General features: G+C 42.1%; 1 protein-coding gene across 1 annotated transcript; it reads right to left on the reverse strand.

The window, feature by feature from the left end:
- Positions 1-13,195: 13,195 nt before the first annotated feature.
- On the reverse strand, positions 13,196-14,862 carry LOC128469172 (oocyte zinc finger protein XlCOF6.1-like). Its single transcript, XM_053451006.1, has one exon. It carries the CDS (start codon positions 14,714-14,716, stop codon positions 13,535-13,537), a length of 1,182 nt encoding a protein of 393 aa, XP_053306981.1. The 5' UTR covers positions 14,717-14,862; the 3' UTR covers positions 13,196-13,534.
- Positions 14,863-25,206: the final 10,344 nt, after the last annotated feature.

The raw sequence follows: 25,206 nt of genomic DNA on the forward strand, positions 1-25,206 counted from the left end.
CTATACATTATACACACGCTATATGTGTTCTATATAACACATCCATGCATTCTGTATACATTATACACACGCTATATGTGTTCTATATAACACATCCATGCATTCTGTATACATTATACACACGCTATATGTGTTCTATATAACACATCCATACACTCTGTATACATTATACACACGCTATATGTGTTCTATATAACACATCCATGCACTCTGTATACATTATACACACGCTATATGTGTTCTATATAACACATCCATGCACTCGCTATACATTATACACACGCTATATGTGTTCTATATAACACATCCATACACTCGCTATACATTATACACACGCTATATGTGTTCAATATAACACATCCATACACTCTGTATACATTATACACACGCTATATGTGTTCTATATAACACATCCATACACTCGCCATACATTGTACACACGCTATATGTGTTCTATATAACACATCCATACACTCACTATACATTATACACGCTATATGTGTTCTATATAACACAGCCATACACTCACTATACATTATACACACGCTATATGTGTTCTATATAACACATCCATACACTCACTATACATTATACACACGCTATATGTGTTCTATATAACACATCCATACACTCTGTATATATTATACACACGCTATATGTGTTCTATATAACACATCCATACACTCTGTATACATTATACACACGCTATATGTGTTCTATATAACACATCCATACACTCGCTATACATTATACACACGCTATATGTGTTCTATATAACACATCCATACACTCTGTATATATTATACACACGCTATATGTGTTCTATATAACACATCCATACACTCGCTATACATTATACTCACGCTATATGTGTTCTGTATAACACATCCATACACTCTGTATACATTATACACACGCTACATGTGTTCTATATAACACATCCATGCACTCTGTATGCATTATACACACGCTATATGTGTTCTATATAACACATCCATACACTCGCTATACATTATACACACGCTATATGTGTTCTATATAACACATCCATACACTCGCTATGCATTATACACAGACTATATCTGTTCTATATAACACATCCATGCATTCTGTATACATTATACAAACGCTATATGTGTTCTATATAACACGTCCATACACTCTGTATATATTATACACAGACTGTGTGTGTTCTATATAACACATCCATACACTCGCTATACATTATACACACGCTATATGTGTTCTATATAACACATCCATACACTCTGTATACATTATACACACGCTATATGTGTTCTATATAACACATCCATGCACTCTGTATACATTATACACACGCTATATGTGTTCTATATAACACATCCATACACTCGCTATACATTATACACACGCTATATGTGTTCTATATAACACATCCATACACTCACTATACATTATACACACGCTATATGTGTTCTATATAACACATCCATACACTCTGTATACATTATACACACGCTATATGTGTTCTATATAACACATCCATACACTCACTATACATTATACACACGCTACATGTGTTCTATATAACACATCCATACACTCCCTATACATTATACACACACTATATGTGTTCTATATAACACATCCTTACACTCACTATACATTATACACACGCTATATGTGTTCTATATAACACATCCATACACTCTGTATACATTATACACACGCTATATGTGTTCTATATAACACATCCATACACTTACTATACATTATACACACGCTACATGTGTTCTATATAACACATCCATACACTCTGTATACATTATACACACGCTATATGTGTTCTATATAACACATCCATACACTCACTATACATTATACACACACTATATGTGTTCTATATAACACATCCTTACACTCACTATACATTATACACACGCTATATGTGTTCTATATAACACATCCATGCACTCTGTATACATTATACACACGCTATATGTGTTCTATATAACACATCCATACACTCGCTATACATTATACACACGCTATATGTGTTCTATATAACACATCCATACACTCTGTATACATTATACACACGCTATATGTGTTCTATATAACACATCCATACACTCTGTATACATTATACACACGCTATATGTGTTCTATATAACACATCCATACACTCACTATACATTATACACACGCTATGTGTGCTCTATATAACACATCCATACACTCGCTATACATTATACACACGCTATATGTGTTCTATATAACACATCCATACACTCGCTATACATTATACACACGCTATATGTGTTCTATATAACACATCCATACACTCGCTATACATTATACACACGCTATATGTGTTCTATATAACACTTCCATACACTCACTATACATTATACACACGCTATATGTGTTCTATATAACACATCCATACACTCTGTATACATTATACACACGCTATATGTGTTCTATATAACACATCCGTACACTCACTATACATTATACACACGCTATATGTGTTCTATATAACACATCCATACACTCACTATACATTATACACACGCTACATGTGTTCTATATAACACATCCATACACTCACTATACATTATACACACACTATATGTGTTCTATATAACACATCCTTACACTCACTATACATTATACACACGCTATATGTGTTCTATATAACACATCCATGCACTCTGTATACATTATACACACGCTATATGTGTTCTATATAACACATCCATACACTCTGTATACATTATACACACACTATATGTGTTTTATATAACACATCCATACAGTCTGTATACATTATACACACGCTACATGTGTTCTATATAACACATCCATACACTCGCTATACATTATACACACGCTATATGTGTTCTATATAACACATCCATACACTCACTATACATTATACACACGCTATATGTGTTCTATATAACACATCCATACACTCTGTATACATTATACACACGCTATATGTGTTCTATATAACACATCCATACACTCGCTATACATTATACACACACTATATGTGTTTTATATAACACATCCATACAGTCTGTATACATTATACACACGCTACATGTGTTCTATATAACACATCCATACACTCGCTATACATTATACACACGCTATATGTGTTCTATATAGCACATCCATACACTCGCTATACATTATACACACGCTATATGTGTTCTATATAACACATCCATACACTCTGTATATATTATACACACGCTATATGTGTTCTATATAACACATCCATACACTCGCTATACATTATACACACGCTATATGTGTTCTATATAACACATCCATACACTCGCTATACATTATACACACGCTATATGTGTTCTATATAACACATCCATACACTCGCTATACATTATACACACGCTATATGTGTTCTATATAACACATCCATACACTCGCTATACATTATACACACGCTATATGTGTTCTATATAACACATCCATACACTCTGTATATATTATACACATACTGTGTGTGTTCTATATAACACATCCATACACTCGCTATACATTATACACACGCTATATGTGTTCTATATAACACATCCATACACTCGCTATACATTATACACACGCTATATGTGTTCTATATAACACATCCATACACTCTGTATATATTATACACACGCTATATGTGTTCTATATAACACATCCATACACTCGCTATACATTATACACACGCTATATGTGTTCTATATAACACATCCATACACTCTGAATACTTTATACACACGCTATATGTGTTCTATATAACACATCCATACACTCACTATACATTATACACACTATATGTGTTCTGTATAACACATCCATACACTCGCTATACATTATACACACGCTATATGTGTTCTATATAACACAGCCATACACTCACTATACATTATACACACGCTATATGTGTTCTATATAACACATCCATACACTCGCTATACATTATACACACGCTATATGTGTTCTATATAACACATCCATACACTCGCTATACATTATACACACGCTATATGTGTTCTATATAACACATCCATACACTCTGTATACATTATACACACGCTATATGTGTTCTATATAACACATCCATACACTCTGTATATATTATACACACGCTATATGTGTTCTATATAACACATCCATACACTCTGTATATATTATACACACGCTATATCTGTTCTATATAACACATCCATACACTCACTATACATTATACACACGCTATATGTGCTCTATATAACACATCCATACACTCGCTATACATTATACACACGCTATATGTGTTCTATATAACACATCCATACACTCTGTATCCATTATACACACACTATATGTGCTCTATATAACACATCCATACACTCGCTATACATTATACACACGCTATATGTGTTCTATATAACACATCCATACACTCGCTATACATTATACACACGTTATATGTGTTCTATATAACACATCCATACACTCGCTATACATTATACACACGCTATATGTGTGCTCTATATAACACATCCATACACTCGCTATACATTATACACACGCTATATGTGTTCTATATAACACATCCATACACTCGCTATACATTATACACACGCTATATGTGTTCTATATAACACATCCATACACTCGCTATACATTATACACACGCTATATGTGTTCTATATAACACATCCATACACTCACTATACATTATACACACGCTATATGTGTTCTATATAACACATCCATGCATTCTGTATACATTATACAAACGCTATATGTGTTCTATATAACACATCCATACACTCGCTATACATTATACACACGCTATATGTGTTCTATATAACACATCCATACACTCACTATACATTATACACACGCTATATGTGTTCTATATAACACATCCATACACTCACTATACATTATACACACGCTATATGTGTTCTATATAACACATCCATACACTCTGTATACATTATACACACGCTATATGTGTTCTATATTACACAGCCATACACTCGCTGTACATTATACACACGCTATATGTGTTCTATATAACACATCCATACACTCGCTATACATTATACACACGCTATATGTGTTCTATATAACACATCCATACACTCGCTATACATTATACACACGCTATATGTGTTCTATATAACACAGCCATACACTCGCTATACATTATACACACGCTATATGTGTTCTATATAACACATCCATACACTCGCTATACATTATACACAGACTTTATGTGTTCTATATAACACATCCATACACTCGCTATACATTATACACACGCTATATGTGTTCTATATAACACATCCATACACTCGCTATACATTATACACACGCTATTTGTGTTCTATATAACACAGCCATACACTCTGTATACATTATACACACACTATATGTGTTCTATATAACACATCCATGCACTCTGTATACATTATACACACGCTACATGTGTTCTATATAACACATCCTTACGCTCTGTATACATTATACACACGCTATATGTGTTCTATATAACACATCCATACACTCTGTATACATTATACACACGCTATATGTGTTCTATATAACACATCCATACACTCTGTATACATTATACACACGCTATATGTGTTCTATATAACACATACATACACTCGCTATACATTATACACACGCTATATGTGTTCTATATAACACATCCATACACTCTGTATACATTATACACACGCTATATGTGTTCTATATAACACATCCATGCACTCTGTATACATTATACACACGCTATATGTGTTCTATATAACACATCCATACACTCTGTATACATTATACACACGCTATATGTGTTCTATATAACACATCCATACACTCTGTATACATTATACACACGCTATATGTGTTCTATATAACACATACATACACTCGCTATACATTATACACACGCTATATGTGTTCTATATAACACATCCTTACACTCTGTATACATTATACACACGCTATATGTGTTCTATATAACACATCCATACACTCACTATACATTATACACACTATATGTGTTCTATATAACACATCCATACACTCGCTATACATTATACACACGCTATATGTGTGCTCTATATAACACATCCATACACTCGCTATACATTATACACACGCTATATGTGTTCTATATAACACATCCATACACTCGCTATACATTATACACACGCTATATGTGTTCTATATAACACATCCATACACTCGCTATACATTATACACACGCTATATGTGTTCTATATAACACATCCATACACTCACTATACATTATACACACGCTATATGTGTTCTATATAACACATCCATGCATTCTGTATACATTATACAAACGCTATATGTGTTCTATATAACACATCCATACACTCGCTATACATTATACACACGCTATATGTGTTCTATATAACACATCCATACACTCACTATACATTATACACACGCTATATGTGTTCTATATAACACATCCATACACTCACTATACATTATACACACGCTATATGTGTTCTATATAACACATCCATACACTCTGTATACATTATACACACGCTATATGTGTTCTATATTACACAGCCATACACTCGCTGTACATTATACACACGCTATATGTGTTCTATATAACACATCCATACACTCGCTATACATTATACACACGCTATATGTGTTCTATATAACACATCCATACACTCGCTATACATTATACACACGCTATATGTGTTCTATATAACACATCCATACACTCGCTATACATTATACACAGACTTTATGTGTTCTATATAACACATCCATACACTCGCTATACATTATACACACGCTATATGTGTTCTATATAACACATCCATACACTCGCTATACATTATACACACGCTATTTGTGTTCTATATAACACAGCCATACACTCTGTATACATTATACACACACTATATGTGTTCTATATAACACATCCATGCACTCTGTATACATTATACACACGCTACATGTGTTCTATATAACACATCCTTACGCTCTGTATACATTATACACACGCTATATGTGTTCTATATAACACATCCATACACTCTGTATACATTATACACACGCTATATGTGTTCTATATAACACATCCATACACTCTGTATACATTATACACACGCTATATGTGTTCTATATAACACATACATACACTCGCTATACATTATACACACGCTATATGTGTTCTATATAACACATCCATACACTCTGTATACATTATACACACGCTATATGTGTTCTATATAACACATCCATGCACTCTGTATACATTATACACACGCTATATGTGTTCTATATAACACATCCATACACTCTGTATACATTATACACACGCTATATGTGTTCTATATAACACATCCATACACTCTGTATACATTATACACACGCTATATGTGTTCTATATAACACATACATACACTCGCTATACATTATACACACGCTATATGTGTTCTATATAACACATCCTTACACTCTGTATACATTATACACACGCTATATGTGTTCTATATAACACATCCGTACACTCACTATACACTATACACACGCTATATGTGTTCTATATAACACATCCATGCACTCTGTATACATTGTACACAAATATATGTGTTCTATATAACACATCCATACACTCTGTATACATTATACACACGCTATATGTGTTCTATATAACACATTCATACACTCGCTATACATTATACTCACGCTATATGTGTTCTATATAACACATCCATACACTCTGTATACATTATACACACGCTATATGTGTTCTATATAACACATCCATACACTCACTATACATTATACTCACGCTATATGTGTTCTATATAACACATCCATACACTCTGTATACATTATACACATGCTATATGTGTTCTATATAACACATCCATACACTCACTATACATTATACTCACGCTATATGTGTTCTATATAACACAGCCATACACTCGCTATACATTATACACACGCTATATGTGTTCTATATAACACATCCATACACTCACTATACATTATACACACGCTATATGTGTTCTATATAACACATCCATACACTCACTATACATTATACACACACTATATGTGTTCTATATAACACATCCATACAGTCTGTATACATTATACACACGCTACATGTGTTCTATATAACACATCCATACACTCACTATACATTATACACACGCTATATGTGTTCTATATAACACATCCATACACTCACTATACATTATACACACTATATGTGTTCTATATAACACATCCATACACTCGCTATACATTATACACACGCTATATGTGTTCTATATAACACATCCATACACTCGCTATACACTGTACACACGCTATATGTGTTCTATATAACACATCCATACACTCTGTATACATTATACACGCTATATGTGTTCTATATAACACATCCATACACTCACTATACATTATACACACGCTATATGTGCTCTATATAACACATCCATACACTCGCTATACATTATACACACGCTATATGTGTTCTATATAACACATCCATACACTCGCTATACATTATACACACGCTATATGTGTTCTATATAACACATCCATACACTCGCTATACATTATACACACGCTATATGTGTTCTATATAACACAGCCATACACTCGCTATACATTATACACACGCTATATGTGTTCTATATAACACATCCATACACTCACTATACATTATACACACGCTATATGTGTTCTATATAACACATCCATACACTCGCTATACATTATACACGCTATATGTGTTCTATATAACACATCCATGCACTCTGTATACATTATACACACGCTATATGTGTTCTATATAACACATCCATACACTCACTATACATTATACACACGCTATATGTGTTCTATATAACACATCCATACACTCACTATACATTATACACACGCTATATGTGTTCTATATAACACATCCATACACTCACTATACATTATACACACGCTATATGTGTTCTATATAACACATCCATACACTCGCTATACATTATACACACGCTATATGTGTTCTATATAACACATCCATACACTCTGTATACATTATACACACGCTATATGTGTTCTATATAACACATCCATACACTCTGTATACATTATACACACGCTATATGTGTTCTATATAACACATCCATACACTCACTATACATTATACACACTCTATATGTGTTCTATATAACACATCCATACACTCACTATACATTATACACACGCTATATGTGTTCTATATAACACATCCATACACTCACTATACACTATACACACGCTACATGTGTTCTATATAACACATCCATACACTCTGTATACATTATACACACGCTATATGTGTTCTATATAACACATCCATACACTCTGTATACATTATACACACGCTATATGTGTTCTATATAGCACATCCATACACTCACTATACATTATACACACACTATATGTGTTCTATATAACACATCCATACACTCGCTATACATTATACACACACTATATGTGTTCTATATAACACATCCATACACTCACTATACATTATACACACGCTATATGTGTTCTAGATAACACAGCCATACACTCTGTATACATTATACACACGCTATATGTGCTCTATATAACACATCCATACACTCACTATACATTATACACACGCTATATGTGTTCTATATAACACATCCATACACTCGCTATACATTATACACACGCTATATGTGCTCTATATAACACATCCATACACTCTGTATACATTATACACACGCTATATGTGTTCTATATAACACATCCATACACTCGCTATACATTATACACACGCTATATGTGTTCTATATAACACATCCATACACTCTGTATACATTATACACACGCTATATGTGTTCTATATAACACATCCATACACTCACTATACATTATACACACGCTATATGTGTTCTATATAACACATCCATACACTCGCTATACATTATACACACGCTATATGTGTTCTATATAACACATCCATACACTCGCTATACATTATACACACGCTATATGTGTTCTATATAACACATCCTTACGCTCTGTATACATTATACACACGCTATATGTGCTCTATATAACACATCCATACACTCTGTATACATTATACACACGCTATATGTGTTCTATATAACACATCCATACACTCTGTATACATTATACACACGCTATATGTGTTCTATATAACACATCCATACAGTCTGTATACATTATACACACGCTACATGTGTTCTATATAACACATCCATACACTCGCTATACATTATACACACGCTATATGTGTTCTATATAACACATCCATACACTCACTATACATTATACACACGCTATATGTGTTCTATATAACACATCCATACACTCTGTATACATTATACACACGCTATATGTGTTCTATATAACACATCCATACACTCTGAATACTTTATACACACACGCTATGTGTTCTATATAACACATCCATACACTCGCTATACATTATACACACGCTATATGTGTTCTATATAACACATCCATACACTCGCTATACATTATACACACGCTATATGTGTTCTATATAACACATCCATACACTCGCTATACATTATACACACGCTATATGTGTTCTATATAACACATCCATACACTCGCTATACATTATACACACGCTATATGTGTTCTATATAACACATCCATACACTCACTATACATTATACACACGCTATATGTGTTCTATATAACACATCCATACACTCACTATACATTATACACACGCTATATGTGTTCTGTATAACACATTCATACACTCTGTATATATTATACACACGCTATATGTGTTCTATATAACACATCCATACACTCGCTATACATTACACACACGCTATGTGTTCTATATAACACATCCATACACTCTGAATACTTTATACACACACGCTATGTGTTCTATATAACACATCCATACACTCGCTATACATTATACACACGCTATATGTGTTCTATATAACACATCCATACACTCACTATACATTATACACACGCTATATGTGTTCTGTATAACACATTCATACACTCTGTATATATTATACACAGACTGTGTGTGTTCTATATAACACATCCATACACTCGCTGTACATTATACACACGCTATACGTGTTCTATATAACACATCCATACACTTTGTATACATTATACACACGCTATATGTGTTCTATATAACACATCCATACACTCTGTATACATTATACACACGCTATATGTGTTCTATATAACACATCCATACACTCGCTATACATTATACACACGCTATATGTGTTCTATATAACACATCCATACACTCGCCATACATTGTACACACGCTATATGTGTTCTATATAACACATCCATACACTCACTATACATTATACACACGCTATATGTGTTCTATATAACACATCCATACACTCGCTATACATTATACACACGCTATATGTGTTCTATATAACACATCCATACACTCACTATACATTATACACACGCTATATGTGTTCTATATAACACATCCATACGCTCGCTATACATTATACACACGCTACATGTGTTCTATTTAACACATCCATGCACTCGCTATACATTATACACACTCTATATGTGTTCTATATAACACATCCATACACTCGCTATACATTATACACACGCTATATGTGTTCTATATAGCACATCCATACACTCTGTATACATTATACACACGCTATGTGTTCTATATAACACATCCATACACTCGCTATACATTATACACGATATATGTGTTCTATATAACACATCCATACACTCGCTATACATTATACACACTCTATATGTGTTCTATATAACACATCCATACACTCACTATACATTATACACACTATATGTGTTCTATATAACACATCCATACACTCGCTATACATTATACACACGCTATATGTGTTCTATATAACACTTCCATACACTCTGTATACATTATACACGCGCTATATGTGTTCTATATAACACATCCATACACTCGCTATACATTATACACACTATATGTGTTCTATATAACACATCCATACACTCTGTATACATTATACACACGCTATATGTGTTCTATATAACACATCCATACACTCTGTATACATTATACACACGCTATATGTGTTCTATATAACACATCCATACACTCACTATACATTATACACAGACTTTATGTGTTCTATATAACACATTCATACACTCGCTATACATTATACACAGACTTTATGTGTTCTATATAACACATCCATACACTCGCTATACATTATACACAGACTTTATGTGTTCTATATAACACATCCATACACTCGCTATACATTATACACGCTATATGTGTTCTATATAACACACCCATACACTCGCTATACATTATACACGCTATATGTGTTCTATATAACACATCCATACACTCACTATACATTATACACAGACTTTATGTGTTCTATATAACACATTCATACACTCGCTATACATTATACACAGACTTTATGTGTTCTATATAACACACCCATACACTCGCTATACATTATACACGCTATATGTGTTCTATATAACACATCCTCCATACACTCGCTGTACATTATACACAGACTTTATGTGTTCTATATAACACGCGCTAACGCCTTCGTGGGATCTTCCTGGAGCAGCCGAGCCGGACATCAGCGCATCCAACGACAAATATATATTATAGCGAATGAACATAAAAGCTTGCCCACAACCTTTTAATAATAATAATAAATAATACAGCATGAGAGGACGGGGTTAAACGACTTCCATTCCCAGCAGTTATACCCCGTCGGACGAGGGCCACCAGGAAGGAAGGAAGCTGGAAGATTCCGGGAGATTCCTCTTGGTTCGATCCAGCGATGGTCGTGATAACAGGCAGCGAGTAAATATCACAGGGGGGGGCACAACATACACGCAATAACAACACTATGACATAAGGCGGGGTTTGGCACTTGTGTGAAGCGGTGCGGCACTCGGCAACCTTCACAACCCTCTGGAACTCTTCCTGCCGAAATAAGTCTGCCGGGGGGGGGTTGGTTGCCAGGAGTCTCCGAGGGGATGTTTTATTTCACGTTGGAAAGTAAACATACATGTAATCATGTGCACGAGCCTCAGAGAACGAGACATGCATCGAGTGACATGTTTAGACAGAACCATTTATTAAAAGACAATATTAACGCTAGCGAGCAGATATCGGTTGCCATACGGTGGGAGAGCGTTACCGCCGGCAGCAGGAGAGCGCACTCCTTTCGGTCACCCTGTTCTAATTCATCTTAGTTGCTTTCAGGTCTTGCGACGTACCATTACGCTTTCTGGTAGTAGACGGGCCCCCCCTGTCTCCCCAGCGTCGGACGGGCTGACCGGTAACGGTGATCAGGAATTTTTTGCATAGTATTTGTCAGTGTGTTTGCCGCCGGTAGCCCTCCCCTCCCCCCACCACGCGAGCGAAAGGGTCTCATTTGTAGTAAAGCAGGTTCCCGCACTCGTAACACGGGAAGAGCTGCCCGTGGCTGCTGCAGTTCACTTTGATGGTGAAACACTTTCCGCACTCGGAGCACGCGAAGGCCTTCTCGCCCGTGTAGCACTGCTCGTGCTTGTTGAGGTGGCCTTTGGTGTAGAAGCACTTCCCGCATTCCGCGCACGAGAACGGTCTCGCCCCCGTGTGCGTCCTCAGGTGGATGGTGAGTCCGAACTGCGTGGCAAAACACTTCCTGCACTCGGTACACGTGAAGGGCTTCTCTCCCGTGTGCGAGCGCTCGTGCTGCTTGAGATGCTGCTTGGTGTAAAAGCCCTTCCCGCACTGAGCGCACCCGAACGGTCTCTCTCCCGTGTGGATCAGGTTGTGCCTCTCGTAGTTCTGCCGCGTGTTGAAGCATTTCCCGCACTCGGGGCACGGAAACAGTCCCTCCCCCGTGTGAAACCTCTCGTGAATGGTGAGCACCGACTTGGTGGTGAAGCGCTTTCCGCACTCGGAGCACTCGAAGGGCTTCTCGCCCGTGTGGCGCCGCACGTGCCGGATCAGTTCGGGTTTGGTGATGAACTTCTTGGTGCAGTCGGAGCAGGCGTACGGTCTCTCTCCCGTGTGGACTTTCTCGTGCCGGCTCAGCTTGGACTTGGTGGTGAAACGTTTGACGCACTCGGTGCAGGCGAAGGGCTTCTCTCCCGTGTGAAAGCGCTCGTGAATCACGAGCTCCGACTTCCGGAAGAAGAGCTTCCCGCACTCCATGCAGGCGAACGACTTGATGCCCGCGTGTCTCTTCTTGTGGTTGTTGAGCGCGAACTTGGTGATGAAGCCTTTCCCGCACTCGGCACACGAGAAGGGCCGTTCGTTCCGGTGGAGCTTCTCGTGGATCCGGAGACAGTCTTTTCGGGTGAAGCACTTGCCGCACTCCAGGCACTCGAAGGGTCTCTCTCTCGTGTGGTCCATCTCGTGCCTGAGAAGCTCCGGCTTGGACAGGAAACATTTCCCGCATATGAAACACGCAAACGGCTTCCGGTCCTCCTCATCGAGCGGCTCGTGTTTGATAGGCGGGGGCTTCATGTTGAAACAGTCCCAGGTCAGCGCCGGCTCTTCCGCTTGCCCGGCTGTCGGGGGGTGAACGGCGAGAGCCGATTCGCAGGCGAAGAACTCTGCCATTTGGGGCCGGCGCGGGGTCTACACCGACGTATAACGGCGCCGTATTTCGCGGCCGTCCAGAAGCCGCCCCCCAGACCCCTTTAGATCTCAAACTCCGGCTTTCGGCTTGGGAGTTGGAATCCAGCATCCGTGCGACGAGGAGGACGATGAGGAGGACGATGAGGAGGACGATGAGGGCGACGATGAGGGCGACGATGAGGGCGACGGGGAGGGCTTCAGTTACAGAGCGCGGCGGACGGAGGCAGAAGGTTCCAGAGCCTGCGAAAATAAACCAATAGGAGAGTTATACATCCGCCCCTCATAGTATGTGTATGTATGTGACGCTTTAACCCCCCCACTCCACACACACGCCACCCCGTGCACGCAAACACACACACCCAGGCCTCCCCCCGTGCACACACACCCAGGCCTCCCCCCGTGCACACACACCCAGGCCTCCCCCCGTGCACACACACCCAGGCCTCCGCCCGTGCACACACACACCCAGGCCCCGCCCGTGCACACACACCCAGGCCCCGCCCGTGCACACACACCCAGGCCCCGCCCGTGCACACACACCCAGGCCCCCCCCGTGCACAAACACCCAGGCCCCCCCCGTGCACAAACACCCAGGCCCCCCCCCGTGCACAAACACCCAGGCCCCCCCCGTGCACAAACACCCAGGCCCCCCCCGTGCACACACACCCAGGCCCCCCCGTGCACACACACCCAGGCCCCCCCGTGCACACACACCCAGGCCCCCCCCGTGCACACACAACCAGGCCCCCCCCGTGCACACACAACCAGGCCCCCCCGTGCACACACAACCAGGCCCCCCCCGTGCACACACAACCAGGCCCCCCCCGTGCACACACAACCAGGCCCCCCCCGTGCACACACAACCAGGCCCCCCCGTGCACACACAACCAGGCCCCCCCCGTGCACACACAACCAGGCCCCCCCCGTGCACACACAACCAGCCCCCCCCCGTGCACACACAACCAGGCCCCCCCGTGCACACACAAAACATGGCAACAGATCAGCGTGTGCGCAAACTGGGGGTCCCCTCACACCGTACGGCCATGTATCGCTTCCCCGCCACTGGGGTACTATGAGGTATGAGGTAGAGAAATGATTGGGGGGGATAAACGCGGTTACACGGGGGGGGGGGGAGTGTTTGTTAGAAGCCACTAAATGTCTGAAGCACTCGATAAAACAAACAGGAGTGTAAAATGCGTCACCCCGCTGAGACATTCCGCACTCGCCCACCACTCCACCTCCACTCCTCAATCCACTCACCCCCCCCCTCTAACCCACACCCAACGCAACACATTATAGATCATAGAACGCGGTGGCTGCAGTTTAATGTTAGAAGAATGGGGGAGAGCGCGGCGGCTGCAGTTTAATGTTAGTAGAATGGGGGAGAGCACGGCGGCTGCAGTTTAATGTTAGAAGAATGGGGGAGAGCGCGGCGGCTGCAGTTTAATGTTAGAAGAATGGGGGAGAGCGCGGCGGCTGCAGTTTAATGTTAGTAGAATGGGGGAGAGCACGGCGGCTGCAGTTTAATGTTAGAAGAATGGGGGAGAGCGCGGCGGCTGCAGTTTAATGTTAGAAGAATGGGGGAGAGCGTGGCAGCTGCAGTTTAATGTTAGAAGAATGGGGGAGAGTGCGGTGGCTGCAGTTTAATGTTAGTAGAATGGGGGAGAGCGCGGCGGCTGCAGTTTAATGTTAGAAGAATGGGGGAGAGTGGGGTGGCTGCAGTTTAATGTTAGTAGAATGGGGGAGAGCGCGGCGGCTGCAGTTGAATGTTAGAAGAATGGGGGAGAGCGCAGCGGTTGCAGTTTAATGTTAGGAGAATGGGGGAGAGCGCGGCGGCTGCAGTTTAATGTTAGAAGAATGGGGGAGAGCGCGGCGGCTGCAGTTTAATGTTAGGAGAATGGGTGAGAGCGCGGCGGCTGTAGTTTAATGTTAGAAGAATGGGGGAGAGCGCGGCGGCTGCAGTTTAATGTTAGGAGAATGGGGGAGAGTGCGGCGGCTGCAGTTTAATGTTAGAAGAATGGGGGAGAGCGCGGCGGGTGCAGTTTAATGTTAGAAGAATGGGGGAGAGTGCGGCGGCTGCAGTTTAATGTTCGTAGAATGTAGGAGAGCGCAGTGGCTGCAGTTTAATGTTAGAAGAATGGGGGAGAGCGCGGCGGCTGCAGTTTAATGTTAGAAGAATGGGGGAGAGCGCAGCGGCTGCAGTTTAATGTTAGAAGAATGGGGGAGAGCGCGGCGGCTGCAGTTTAATGTTAGAAGAATGGGGGAGAGCGCGGCGGCTGCAGTTTAATGTTAGAAGAATGGGGGAGAGCGCGGCGGCTGCAGTTTAATGTTAGAAGAATGGGGGAGAGCGCGGTGGCTGCAGTTTAATGTTAGAAGAATGGGGGAGAGGGCCGCGGCTGCAGTTTAATGTTAGAAGAATGGGGGAGAGCGCGGCGGCTGCAGTTTAATGTTAGAAGAATGGGGGAGAGCGCGGCGGCTGCAGTTTAATGTTAGAAGAATGGGGGAGAGCGCAGCGGCTTCAGTTTAATGTTAGTAGAATGGGGGAGAGCGCGGCGGCTGCGGTTTAATGTTATAAGAATGGGGGAGAGCGCAGCGGCTGCGGTTTAATGTTAGTAGAATGGGGGAGAGCGCTGAGTAACTAAACTACCCCCAGATACTCCATATATACCCCGCACAGCACAGCAACTGCCCCCCGTAGCTAAACTACCCCCAGATCTTACCCCCGGGGCAGTTGTCCGACCCCCGGCCTCCACACTGACCCGGTTCCCAAGATCTGCCCCCCAGAAAGTGAAGAGAAACCCGGCAGAGGCTCTTGTTTTGCGGCTCCTTTTACATCATCACTTCCTGTCAAAAGCGGCCGGTGACGTCATCTCCTGCTTTCCAATATGGCCGCCGGCAGCTTATACCGTGCAGTCATTCGCATTCCTTTCATGCTTGTTGCTAGGCAACGGAAGGGGGGTGCAAGCCTCCGAAGTATCCTGCTTACAGTTCAAGGTGATGAAGCTTAATGAAATAGAGAGGATGCGGGGGGGGGCAGTCTGATAAATAGATTGTAAACTCACCGGTACAGATCAGCTGCTCTTTCCGTAGGGTGTAACGGATACTTTGCAAGGCCCCCTAATCACAGGCATGACCACCGCAGCCGGTCGGCTGTTCCATGATGCCACTGCTCTGTCATAGTATAACCCCGGAACCACCTTTTTGCCCCGAGTTGCAGACGGACGGATAATCGGCTGCCCCAGCAGGGTATGAAAGTATCGGGAGGGGGGATACCTGCCCCCGGTACATCCCTAACCCTATAGGTCCCAGCCATATTGACGTGGGGCAGACTCCTAGTGCCCGGGGCAGTCACCCACCCAGAGGGGTATTATATTAACCCTGTGGAGCCCTAATACCCTCCAAAAATGGAGAGGGGGACTGTCCAAATGAGACAGGGACACCTGTCACATATCGGGGACTTACTGTTCGCTGCATACGTGGCCCTCCTGGACAGCCTCTGTGACTTCTTCTAAACAGATCCGGAACCGGAAAACAGGATCTGTGCGGGGTTCCCGCCCACTTACCGGAGCCATGTTATTGGAGCCACTCCCATAGCCGGCGGCGGAGTTCAGTCTCTGGTGTGCGGAGCTCTGCGCCTCCAATAACAGAGACAGCCAATCATTTCAGTGCATGCTAGGAGTTGTAGCCCTGCATTTGTGGCAATGAACACTACAACTCCCAGGGTTCCCTGCGCGCGCGCGTGTATGTATATATATATATATATATATATATAACAGATAATAGTAGACAACAAACCAGAAACAAAGTGTGTCATCAGTCAGCAGCCGCTAAGGCCAGTAATGTATTGTCGTGTATAAAAAGACATCGATTCGCGGGATAAAATATAATTTTGCCTCTGTATAAATCAACGGTAAGGCCGCATCTTGAATATGCTGTGCAATTTTGGGCACCTGTTCTAAAGCAGGATACAAAATGAATGGAGCGCTATAGTTATGAAGAAAGGTTAATTAATTTAAATCTGTTTAGAAAAACGGCGCCTCAGAGGGGATATGATAACATTATATAAATATATTCGGGGCCGATATACATTATATAAATATATTCGGGGCCGATATACGTTATATAAATATATTCGGGGCCGATATACATTATATAAATATATTCTGGGCCGATATACGTTATATAAATATATTCTGGGCCGATATACATGATATAAATATATTCTGGGCAGATATACATTATATAAATATACGCGGGGCCGATATACATGATATAAATATATTCCGGGCCGATATACATTATATAAATATATTCTGGGCCGATATACGTTATATAAATATATTCTGGGCCGATATACATTATATAAATATATTCTGGGCCGATATACATTATATAAATATATTCGGGGCCGATATACGTTATATAAATATACGCGGGGCCGATATACATTATATAAATATATTCTGGGCCGATATACGTTATATAAATATAATCTGGGCCGATATACATGCTATAAATATATTCTGGGCAGATATACATTATATAAATATACGCGGGGCCGATATACATGATATAAATATATTCGGGGCCGATATACATTATATAAATATATTCTGGGCCGATATACATTATATAAATATATGCGGGGCCGATATACATTATATAAATATATTCTGGGCCGATATACATTATATAAATATATTCTGGGCCGATATACATTATATAAATATATTCGGGGCCGATATACAGGATATAAATATATTCTGGGCCGATATACGTTATATAAATATATTCTGGGCCGATATACATTATATAAATATATTCGGGGCCGATATACATGATATAAATATATTCGGTGCCGATATACGTTATATAAATATATTCTGGGCCGATATACATCATATAAATATATGTGGGGAGGATATACATTATATAAATATATTCTGGGCCGATATACATTATATAAATATATGCCGGGCCGTTTTACATTATATAAATATATTCTGGGCCGATATACATTATATAAATATATTCGGGGCCGATATACGTTATATAAATATATTTGGGGCCAATATACATGATATAAATATATTCGGGGCCGATACAAACCATCGTGTGGAAATCTGTTCATAAACAGGACTATGCACAGGACACGTGGTCACGCGTTTACACCGGAAGAAAGGAGATTTAAGGCAGAGGAAAGGGGGTTTTACAGTAAGGGCAGTAAGGATGTGGAATTCTACAGATATTTAAACAGAAACTGCATGAATTCCGGCAAAACCACAATATTCAGGGATATCATAAATTATGGAGAATGGATTCTTGATCCAAGGAGAGATCTGACGGCCGTTCCGGGGTCCAGAAGGAATTTTTTTCCCTGGTTTGTGTAAAATTGGAAAGAACCAAACTGGGATTATTTTTGCCTTCTTTTGGATCAACAGCAAGAAAGAGATATGGGAAAGGCTGAACCTGATGGGCGCAGGTCATTTTTCAGCTAAAATCATCTATGATGTAATATGTCAGCACTGTGCAGCGCAGCCAGCGGGGTCACTGGGTGTAACTGGTAGTCAATGGTTCCAGTATTGACTCTGCACGGTGTAGTGTTATGGGTGAAACGGGGCCTGAGACCCCCAAAAAGCATCTGAAATCTAAGCAACATCTTAACCATTATTTATTATACCAGCGATAGTGAGCGGTATAGCACGTGTGAGGCGTTAGAGCGAGGGCGTGTGAGGCGTTACAGCGAGGGCGTGCGTGTATGTTTGAGGTGTTAGAGTGTGTGTAAGGCATTAGTGCCAGTACATGTGTGTATATGTAAGCTGTTAGAGCGAGTATGTGTGCATATGTGTAAGGTGTTAGAGCCAGTACATTTGTGTATATGTAAGGTGTTAGAGCGAGTACATGCGCGTATGTGTAAGGTGTTAGAGCCAGTACATGTGTGTATGTGTATATGTAAGGTGTTAGAGCCAGTACATGTGTGTATATGTAAGGTGTTAGAGCCAGTACATGTGTGTATATGTAAGGTGTTAGAGCCAGTACATGTGTGTATATGTGTATATGTAAGGTGTTAGAGCCAGTACATGTGCGTATGTGTAAGGTGTTAGAGCCAGTACATGTGTGTATATGTAAGGTGTTAGAGCGAGTACATGCGCGTATGTGTAAGGTGTTAGAGCCAGTACATGTGTGTATATGTAAGGTGTTAGAGCGAGTACATGTGCGTATATGTAAGGTGTTAGAGCGAGTACATGTGCGTATGTGTAAGGTGTTAGAGCCAGTACATGTGCGTATATGTAAGGTGTTAGAGCGAGTACATGTGTGTGTATGTAAGGTGTTAGAGCGAGTATGTGTGCGTATGTGTAAGGTGTTGGAGTAAGTACGTGTGTGTATGCGTAAGGTGTTAGAGCGAGTACGTGTGTGTATGTGTAAGGTGAAAGAATAACCTCACGTGGTGGGGGCTGGGCAGGCACGTGGCAGATGAGGTTCAGTACAGATACACGTAAAGTTATACATTATGGGAATAATAACGCATCCTGTACTTTAAATGGTATCTCCCTGAGAGAAGGACTTATGAATTATTGTAGACGACAGACTTGGAAACGGTGCACAATGCCAGTCAGCAGCCGCAAAGGCTAATAAGGTATTGGCATGAATAAAACGGGGTGCCGATTCACGGGAGAAGGATCTTATTTTGCCCCCATGGTAAGACCTAACCTTGAATATGCTGTGCAGTTCTGGCCCCCAGTCCTTAAAAAGTACATTATGGAACTAGAAAAGGTGCAAGGGAGGGAAATATGGGATTGGAGGATCTTTGTCATGGAGACTAAAAAGAGCATCATTTATATAAATGCTAGAAAAACGGCGCAGAGATTTCATAGACGACAAAGGAAGAGATTCCTTACAGCGAGGGCGGTAAAGGTACGGAATCTACTGCCAAGAGAGGGGGTTCTATCGGGTACACCGGATGCCTGTGTGCGGAAAAGACACCACCTCCGAGCTCACAGCATCAATGAGGGAGCTACAGGCCGTAACACTGAGACGTATAGGGGCCCCTCACAGCGCGGGGGCCCTTAATATATTGTTTTTACATTTGTTGTTACAAAAAGGAGATAAAAAGGTCACAAAGATTTCAGTAGACGACTCTCCGTGGACTGGACCAATGTTCTTTTTGAGGGCGGTGAAGAATCCATATCTGGCGGAAGCTGCCCGGATAGCGAGTCCCAGAGCACGGTCGTTTCTCCCGAGGCCAGTCTGAGAACATCGGCCATCATCGGGTCAACGTAGTCGAAGGTGTTTTCCCGGCAAACGTGTTTTATTGGCCATTTCTTGGACCTTTTTGGAAAACACTGGCAACGTCTGAACTCCTGCCCTCCTCCGCTTCCACCTCTTTTGGCGCACACGTGGTGCTTGTTGGCGTTATTGTTATGCGCCAGAACGGCGAGTTTAGTTCTAGATACCATCTCGTCCATAGCCAAAGGAGTTCTTTTAGGTCTATACTTCAGCACCATGTTGTGGAACACCTCCAGGCCGCCAGCGTGGCAGAAGTGGCTGAGATGTTCTAGATCCTTCTGCAGATTTTTATTCATAACGAGGCTTTCCAAGTGCCTGTAGGGGCCACCTTGGCTGCGCAGCCATTCCTTGTTGCGTTCCTCATCCTCCATCGTCGGTTTGTGATCGCACGCGTGTAGCAGCACCCCATCGTCCCACTCATGCACGTTGCACACATGGCGCAGAAGAGAGTTCCACCGCTCGCGCAACGCGTCTACGTCGCCCTTGCATCTGGAGCTGCTGTGCCACAGGTGATCGACCACCCATTGGGTCCAAGGGCCCAAAACTCCGCACGACTTCTTCTTAGAAAGAGCTGTCAATTTCTCAGACAGGCGCCGACAGTAGTGCCGTAGGTCAAACTCGTGCCGGATCTGTTTGTGTTCGGCGCGCATGATCCTCCGTATTTCGGCGTGCCTGTCGGTGGCGATTATGCCGATTTCCAGTTTCTGGCTCAACAGATTGTTAACGCAGCGTCTGAAGGCTTTGGTTTTCATGGCGACCGACGATGTTGTTTGGGGGACTTCTACCGTCTGGCACTCGATGATCTTGTTGGACTTCTCCTCCAACAGGCTGTAGGTGCAGTATTTTGCCGAGAGCCCGGGGTTATCGCAGTATCTGTCGGCGGTCAGGCACAGCGCTCTGCCCCGCAGGGACCGGATATTGGCCTGCTGCTCTCTTTTGTAGTGCAGATCGATGACAGGAATTTGGAAATGTTTCTGGTATAGAAGGTGCGTGGATTTTGATATGAAAGGCATTCCGATTATCTTGAACATCTCTGCTACCTTTGCATACTCGCCTCCGCTGAACAATATGGAGGCGCTGCATAGCAAGTTGCCGGCGGCGCGCGACCCGACAGTCGGCTGGCTTCGCCAAAGCTCGCTTTCGTGATGGTTCCCGCAAATGCCGTAAACTGTCAGCAAAGTGCCGTTGACCGTTTTGTGCCGGCGTGCTACGGGGGCTTCACACGCCTTGCTGTGAGCACACTTGTTTAATCGCCGCAGGAGGTCGTCGAGACAGTTCTCAAAAACGAGAAACTTCTTTTCCACGACAAAATCTTCGACGGAAGGATCGGCAATAAAGGAAAGCTCCCCGACGTCTACTTCATACTCGGTAGGTAGATCAGGCTCGCGAGCGGAATCAAACATGGTGTCCGCGTCTGACCCACCCTCTTCCTCCTCCTGGCGTAACGCTCTGGGGACAGCCAACGACCCCAACGGGGTCGGAAAGTAATGATTGGCCGCAGATTCTCGCACAGGAGTCGTGATTGGTTGTAATTCTTCAGCGCTACCAACTCTATGAGTGAGGTAACCGGCTTCCTCTAACAGATCTTCCAAGGGCCCCGTCCACGTGCTGGCATCCTTCTTCGTGATCAGATCCTCCGTGCTGTTCTTCTTATTTTTTTTGCCGTGGAAGAGCGACGTCTGAGTTGAGACACAACGGACCCCGTGGTAGCGCTCGGTACACGTGGACCGGTGCCGCAGCAGCGGGGCCTTCGAGGTCGTTCCTTTGTAGGGGGACATATTACTTTTGTCCATGTGATCGTGCTCCAGGACGCGCTTTGCCTGCAGCACGGGGTTAGAGTGTAAAGTCGGAGGAAGCGTTTCCGACCCGGTTGAGGACTGCGATGACGTTGAGGTTTCCGTTAAGTCTCTAGGGGAGGGCGTGCGCTGAAATACCGACGGGATGCTGTCAGGTTTGAGGCACTGCCTGACGCCCAGGAAATGGTAGGCGTCCGACGCAAAGTGCTCTGAGCACACCCTGAACGCGTTCCTCGTCTTCGGGTCCTTGATCCGACGCACCATCTCATCGACGTCACCAAAGTCCTGTCCGATGGCGCGCAGCCATGACTTTATACGACGGTCGTCGTTGAAGGGGAACACGTGAAGCGTGAAGTTGTCTGCTTTCTTGCCGCGACGTTGTTTATTGTTGCAGCCGGACACGATGCACTTCGGCATTTTGGGTTATCTGCGGGAAATACAATTAAAACAAAATTTAGATTTTTAAAAAGCCCCAAAAAAAATATTTTATTTGCACCATAATTAGGACCTTAATGAGAAAACCTGTATTCTATTAGTAATAGACATTTCAATGCCCCCATTCGGCCCCATGTAGTCGCCAGTTTCTCGCCGGGGGATCCTGACCCCGTAACTCTGATCCTTCTCCTCACCTGCAGCTTCCGCCCTGCAGCTTCCATGCGATACTGAGGGGATTCGTACAGGCCGATGACATCACATGACAGGGAACAGGAAGCTGACTGCCATCACCGACACCAATAATAGAGTCTGGCTGCAAGAGAGGGTCCCCATCCGGGCTTCCATATTACTCAGCACAAGAAATGCTGTATGCATGCTGAGCAGTGCAGGCGTACAAATCAACTACGCAGCTGCAAGTGGGGGCCCCTAGGGGCCCTGGGACAAATGTTTATCCGCCCCTGCTACATAATAGAGAAATGACCGCAAAACTCACGTCGGAAACGGACCCGATGAGAAGAGCTGAGGTGATGAACGTCCACGTAGGGGCCCCTGTAAATAAAACACAATAACAATGACGCAGACACCAAAGGAGGGGGCCCGGGGCCAAACCCAGCAAATTCACATAAACAACAAGAAAGACAGCCTGCCACAAAAATACACAATCAGACACCAAAAGAGGAACCCGGGGGCCCGACACCAAACCCGGCAGATGACACAAAGTTACCAGGATCATGGATGCCTTCACGAACCATACATGTTTTACACAAACTAATGAAACTGACTTGTGACGATCACACGGGGGGGGGGGGGGATAAACAGTGATGAATCCCAGGAACTTACCCCAAAACACATGTAACAAAACTCACACACATCCAAGATGGCCCCCACAGCACCAAGCCAAATTACGGCACAACGAAGAGGCCAAAAAGCTCGAGGAGTGTACTGTTGCTGAGC

This window comes from Spea bombifrons, chromosome 11 (assembly GCF_027358695.1).
Source record: "Spea bombifrons isolate aSpeBom1 chromosome 11, aSpeBom1.2.pri, whole genome shotgun sequence".
NCBI classification, from domain to species: domain Eukaryota; kingdom Metazoa; phylum Chordata; class Amphibia; order Anura; family Pelobatidae; genus Spea; species Spea bombifrons.

What these genes read in the sequence shown, in the direction of transcription:
- LOC128469172 (XM_053451006.1), bottom strand. Translation starts at nt 14,716, where the DNA reads ATGGCAGAGTTCTTCGCCTGCGAATCGGCTCTCGCCGTTCACCCCCCG.